This window comes from Zootoca vivipara, chromosome 3 (genome assembly GCF_963506605.1).
Source record: "Zootoca vivipara chromosome 3, rZooViv1.1, whole genome shotgun sequence".
Taxonomy (NCBI): domain Eukaryota; kingdom Metazoa; phylum Chordata; class Lepidosauria; order Squamata; family Lacertidae; genus Zootoca; species Zootoca vivipara.
In genome coordinates this window covers 59,034,018-59,040,966 of record NC_083278.1, presented here as the reverse complement: position 1 = coordinate 59,040,966, position 6,949 = coordinate 59,034,018, and the positions used below count along the sequence as shown (strand labels likewise).

Sequence of the window (6,949 nt, the reverse complement as noted above, 5' to 3'; positions counted from 1 at the left end):
CATCTTGTCAGCAAAGGCGGAATAGGCAGAGAGAAAGTGGGATGGTGCCCAATTATCAGGAAGATCTTATTATCTGACTTCCATTCATTCACCACAAGGGCTGTCCGCATAGGGGTGGGACCTGCAATATATCTGGAAGATGGCAAGTGGGATCCATGAGATGACTCATGGTTTTTGCACTTCCCATTCATTTAGCTTTCAAACCACAGAGAATCCAGTTATACTTCCTTTTGAATTACCTTTTTGGACAAATCTTTTTAGCTTTTGCTTTTGGGTCTCATGCCTTTAACTGCTGAGAGTAATTCCATTAGTACCGTACTTCAGGGAGTACATACAGAGGGACACACTATTACAGTAATTCAATCAAGTTGACTTATGTGAATATAAAAGCAAGCTGTGGTGTGTGGTGGGGGACACTAGCTTGGTGGTCCAGGCCTGGTTTTGATCTCAGAGATTTTGATTTCAGTGAAAGTCCACAAAAAATGGGATTTCACTGAATCTAAGCATGACCATGGTGCCTTTGTTCCTTCAGAATGAGGTAAAATCTTGCTAATAAACAATTAAGATTTGTCTGTGAACATATGAAAGCATCTGTCCTTCTGTACTCCCACCACAAGGAAAACAATGCACATATCCTTGATTATTTGCTAATAAATTATTCTTCAAGGACTTGGTAGCTCCTCATTCTCTACTAGGTAATCTTTCTTCATATAATTAGCCCCCCTAACCAACCTCCATACTCCAAGGTAGGCGTCCTTTAATGAGCTGTTGGTAACTCCTTCAGAGTTGCCACCATGAATGACAGTGGCCGCATTTCCTTGTCCCACAATGCTGTCCTTCTCCTCTGTGCTTTGCTGGTCACTTCCATTTGCTGACTCCTCCATTGGTGTCTCTCCATGCTCTGTGTCCTTGGAGATCTCCTCCATTACAAAAGGCGGCTGCTCTCCATCACATTCTTTCTTCTCCTCCTCCTCCCTCATTTCCTTCTCCAAGTCTTCGTAATGACTCTGCTTTCTCGTTTCCATGTACTTGACCACACAATAAATGATGGAGCCTATGGTATTTACCACCACACCAGCTATAAACAGCTTTGTAGGCTCTACGTCGCTAAAAGCCACCATCCCAACCGTGATGGTTGCAATGCTCTTCACGACCCCGACGAAACTGGTGGTTACAGCCGAGTTGATGTAGGTGCAGTGGAGAGTGGTAAAATTCATGGCACAGCCAATCACGACACACACAATAAAGGTGCAGGTCATGGCAGGATCTTTCCATCCTGGGAAGGACCAGACATTGACGGCATCCATGCTGGCAAAGGAGAGGATGATGAGAAAAGGTGTGGCAGAAACAGCAATGGCATACTGGGCCGTAAGGGGCCCATAGTCACTATCTGCACTCGTCTTTTGAATGATTACCAAATAGGCTGCATGCACCAGCACAGCCAACACTCCAGTCAGGTACCCAATAGGATCACCAGTCAGGTCACCCGCACCTGCCGATTTTGAAAGAAAGATAAAGAAACATGCATTTACAAGGGTTTTGTATATTATTTTATGCTTTTTTTACATGCCAGGATGTAGGGACATTTCAGAGAGATCACATGTCTAGTTCTGCAGGATCATCCCTCTTCTCCTACAGCAAGCGATAAGGTCAGTGCCAGAGCAATGGTAGCAGTAGCAATGAATAAGACATTGAATCTCGGGCCATTTGCCTTCAGCACAAATGCAAGATTTCACAGGGGTCTCTAATGTTCATATTCAGTCCTCATTTAAATGACTTTTTAGCAAGTATCTACTCACAAATACATGCAAAAGCCCACTTGTTACATTCATTCCTATAATGCTTTGAATAGAAAGAGCTTTGAATTAACTCAGCTGGATATGTAATATTGTAGAGCCGATATCTGCTTGCATTCCCTTTGAGCGAAACAAAAGGCTTGACGGTGCAGTGTTTGACAATACAGTAGCTTAGTTTGAGGCACCATGACAGAGCAGTCATTGCTTGTTTTTACATGCGGTTATGGTTTTTGTTCTGAGTTTCACCAGTCAAAAAAGTTTTGCAGATTTGTGTAGCCCAGAAAAGCCAAGAGTAGCAGGTGATTTGGCTACTGCTGCAAAATATATATATACACTTAAAAAAAAAGATTATAGGGTACACCTGCTGGATATGGTCTGGGATGAACACACTGCACCTCTTCCAACTCCCATAGCACTCTTAAAGCTGTTTAAAAAAAATAGATCGTGATGGTAACCTATTCACAAATACACTCCTGTATATTTGTTTAAAAATTATCCTTTGAAGATAAACCAAATCACCTGTGCCAGAAGATGCTTGGCATCTCCTCTGGTGAATTTTAACACTCCCTCAATTTGTATGAACTTGAGCAAACAAGTGTGGCAAAGAAAAGTAAGAAAAGATAGTGAACAAGCTTCTTCCTCTTCCTGCAACAAGGTTTCTATCTCCCCATCTCCTTCCCCTGTGATTGTACAGTGATCAAGGTACTTATGCTGGATCAGGGCAGGTACCATAAGAGAGGAAGCTGTTCCTTTTGCTCCACAGAAATGAGCACCTGAACACAGTCTGGGCCATCCAATTAAGACATCCAATTAATACAGCAGCCCATGTTAGTTAGCTGTCTGTGGCTGAATCCTTATCGAAGTGAGCAGGGTGGAAGTCCAAGGCCTGGTCTAGCAGAATGAGTAGGAGGGTACTCAAATGCAGATTGTGAGGTGAATAAAGGTCCACATTACCATCTAAAGAGTGCTGCCCCCTTAAACATACTAAGTCTAGAATCCAACTTTGGCCAACTGCACTACTGCCTTCTAAGGAAAACAGACACAACTTGAGCAATCTGTCTCTAGATAACACCCTCTTGTGAACAAACAAATAGGGGGAAAATGGCACAAATATTTATATAGAAAAAATATAGAAGTTAAGCTACTGGCTGTCATTATCTCATAGTGATTTTATGTAAACTGCTTACAGGTCTTGATCATTAAGTAGTATATAAATCCTCTTAACTAATAAATAAAATAAAATGATCTCTTTGTAGGGCAAATATTTCTTAGTGTGCTTCATTCTTTCATATCCTTTTAAACTAAGCAAGAGTTTATTTCCAAGGTGGGGGAAAATATGGCATCCCGCTTTGTTTAATAACCAGATAAGAAGACACTGGGAATTGCTGGCTAATTATTCTTATCTGCACAGTTCTTGCAATAGCTAAAGCATTATTATTTTTTAACTCAGTCATATTCATCCCAGCTTAAGTATCCTTGAGGATTCAGAACTAGTTCTCACTTCTGAACATGCATACATGTATACATGAATTCGGCAATCCAGTTATTCCTAAATAGAATTCCCCCCTGTCTATTAATGGCACTGGTAATAGACTTTAATTATAGACTGTAGAGAGAGTGGCACTGCCTGACGGATCCATAATGTGGATTTTCTCAAGAGTTTTTCCCCATCCTTAACAACAGCTGCCATGTGACAGACAAGCCAGGCAGCTGCAAATAAAATGGGGCTAGCGGAAGAAGAGGGCTTGGGGGGAAAATCAGCTGGGCCACTTCAGACATGACATTTCTCCTGCACGGAGATAATCCCCGTAAAGGAAAAATCACGTCCATGGGTCATGCATGGAAAACACAGGAGTGCAAATTCGACTGTGATGACAGATGTATAAAGGCTGCAGGTGTACTCAAGTGTACATATTTTGCTTCTTACATGGAGGTGATCTACCTGTCCAGATATGTGTGTTTTTAGATAGAAAGAGCCTTCACTGAACTCTTTATTATAGAGGGGGGGAAATAGAAACCCCATGACTGCCACCAACCATGGATGGATACAAACATAGGGGAAGGGGGTGGTAAATTGTGCTGGAAGATAGAGGGGAGGAGGGAGGGCCAAGTCTGGGTTAGAACCTGGGCAGCTTTGGACATAGTTTGCATTAATGCAAACAGTGCACATACATGTGAGAATGGCACACAGATGTGTACCCTGACATAAAACTAGCCATGTAAGGGAGCTCATACTGTGTGAAGCAGCCCTGAGGGCAGCCTGTGCTAATGAGCAGAACTGTATGCTTGAGTGTAGAATAGGAAGGATGAGACAAGACCCTGCCACTGGGAGGTTGATGGGAGAAGGAGTCATGGGAGAAGGAGCAGTGGTAAGAGTGTGAAGTTATGAACTTTGGCGAGGTATTGCTAAGCTTCATATAATGCTGGCTGAAAAAGTTGTGAGGCTGAAAAGAAAGTGATGGCTTTACTAGGGTGTTTTGAGGGGTGGAGATGGAATGGGAATTGGTTGAGGCTTGTACGGTAGGTGTTGAATAAAGCATTTGAGGGGGATGGGAAGGAGTGACTTTAAAGGAAGGACTATATTGCATGTTTTTACATCTCTATCTTTTCATCCACCTTCCAACCTTTATAATCACTTTATTAAGTGATATTAGGTTGAAAATACATGAACATAAAAATATATTTAAGGGGTGGGAAAACTGCTGTGTTGAAGGTTGTTGTGGAAACATGATGAGCTCTAGAGATGATCAGATTCAGAGATGTAATAATAAGAGCTAAGGTAGCGTGGAAGGAGATAAGATAGAGGTGGCATGAGGGTCGCAGCAGGAGTCAGTGGGAAACCAAGCGAAAGACCAGAGTGGAGAGAGAAAAGGGACGTGGTGGGTGATGGGGTTGATGAGCCGGGAAGTGGTGGGGTGAGGAAAGGACAGAGTGGGAGGTGATGTGGCTGTGCTGGGCATGCCAAGGAGCTGGATATAATCGGCAGCGGGTGGAGGATGAAGGGGGGGAGGGGGCCATGAGAGGGGACTAATCGAAGGGACGAAGCAGGACAGGGTAGAACCCGCAGGATCCTGGTGAAATGAGCCGAGGAGGAGCTGTGGCGAGGCTTCCCTCTCTCTCCGCCACTCACCTGCCAGAGCCGCCCCGCAGGTGGTGATGAGGACTGCCACCAAGACCCCGACGGAGGGGATGCCGTTCTTGAGCACCAGGACGCCGATGAGGAGGGTGACGAGGGGCAGGCAGCGCTTGAAGACCACGTACATGGGCAGGCTGAGGCCGCGCAGGGACCAGAGGGTGAGGCTGGACTGGAGCGTGGAGAGCAGCGTGACCCCGGCGAAGAGGCGCGCCAGGCTGAAGCCGAACGGCGGCATGTCCAGGGCGCCCCGTCGCCGCAGCACCTCCAGGCTGAGCGCCGCCGTGGAGCTGGTCAGGCACTGCAGCAGCGTCAGGAAGGCGAAGTGGTAGCGGGTGATGAGAAACTTCAGCAGGATGTTGAGCGAGCCCGAGAACACCCCGTGCGCCACCGCCACCGAGATGCCCAACGCGCGGCCCCGGCACAGCTGCATGGTGCGTCCTCCTTCCTTCCTTCCTTCCCTCCCTCCCGAGCCGGAGCCGGACCCCGCCGCCGCCGGTGCTACCTTCCCGGCTGCTGCTGCTGAGGACGCCGCGATCTCCCGCCCCTCGCCTGGCGCTGCTGGAGGGCTCCGCGCCGAAGCAGCTGCGAGGCTGGAAAGGGCAACTTTGCTGTGAGCCAAGAGCGCGCGCGGAGGACGGACTGGACGGGGACAGTGATCAATAGGGGCGGGCGGGCGGGGGGACAGGATCCGCGGGGAAATGCCTCTGCAGGCTCGGGAACCTGCTGCCTACACGATCGCCCAGCAGCTCCTCTTGCTGACGCAGAGGGGGGTTGGCTGCCCGGGCGCTTCCCATTACCTTAATTAAATGGGAACAATTGGAGTGCATTGGCCGCGCTTCCTTCTTGACCCGCGTGAATCATGGATTCGCTTTGTTCCTGGAAGAAAAAGGGGGGAGGAGGAGCGGGGCTGAATCAAAAGATCGAGGGGTAGGTGGAATCCCCCCTCCACACCCTTCCAACTGCCACCCCCCACCCCCAACCTCTATCTTTTAAAAGGAGGGAGGAATCCTCATTAAGTTTTGTCTCTCCTTCCACGGGAAAACAAACAAGGTCCTGGCGTTCCTCGTCGAATATATCAAGCCATACACACAGAAAGCCCAAAACACAACTTCCAATTTATAGGTTAGGCTTTTCCGTGCAGTTCACTTACGCTAATGGAATAGGCATCCATCCTTATTGAATGAATGTGGGTAGGGTCCTTTATAAGGCAGTACAAATATTGATCCAGTCTTGCGCCTGGTCGCTTTTCTGCAATCGACAGAAAGAAACAGGTGCCTCGAAAGCAGCAGCAAAGAGTTAACCCTTCACGGGGAGGTGTGCGCGTGTTTGGAGTCTCAGTGCTTCGGCACATTGTCAATGAATGCACCACAAAGCTTAATGTAATTAAATAATGCGGTGGTTTCTGAATGGCATATTATCTCTGTTTTTAAAATAACGCTTTCGCTTTGAAATTTCACCACAAAAGAAAAGCAATTGCCAATGTATGAGCAGAGGGAATGGAAAGTGCCCAATGGGAACTTTGGAGTTGGGAAGGATCTAAAAGGGAGCAGCCGACTGGAGATGCCCTGAGCTGCAACTACTACATACACCACCTCTAGGATGATTCCGGCAAACCCTTCGTGGAACTCCCAGCCCAAACATCCACAAGCGCTCAGCCGTAACAATTCAGCAAGCCACCTAAGCGCGTCTGGGGAATGACTCCGCCGTCTGACACCAGCCATCATCCAAAGGACTGCAAGAAGAAGAAGAAGAAGAAGAAGAAGAAGAAGAAGAAGAAGAAGAAGAAGAAGAAGAAGAAGAAGAAGAAGAAGAAGAAGAAGAAGAAGAAGAAGAAGAAGAAGAAGAAGAAGAAGAAGAAGAAGAAGAAGAAGAAGAAGAAGAAGAAGAAGAAGAAGAAGAAGAAGAAGAAGAAGAAGAAGAAGAAGAAGAAGAAGAAGACACCAGAATTGGAGGAGGATGTAGAAAACTTATCGCGATCTCTCTACTCTCTTCCCTGCTCCCCACCCTCACCCCAAAG

At 46.7% G+C, this 6,949-nt stretch overlaps 1 protein-coding gene across 1 annotated transcript; it reads right to left on the bottom strand.

Moving 5' to 3' along the window:
- Window positions 1-662: 662 nt before the first annotated feature.
- Window positions 663-5,362, bottom strand: SLC35D3 (solute carrier family 35 member D3). Its single transcript, XM_035111083.1, has 2 exons — window positions 4,927-5,362; window positions 663-1,492 (listed from the first exon to the last, which is right to left on the bottom strand). Exons 1-2 carry the CDS (start codon window positions 5,360-5,362, stop codon window positions 663-665), a joined length of 1,266 nt encoding a protein of 421 aa, XP_034966974.1.
- Between the last annotated feature and the right edge of the window lie 1,587 nt (window positions 5,363-6,949).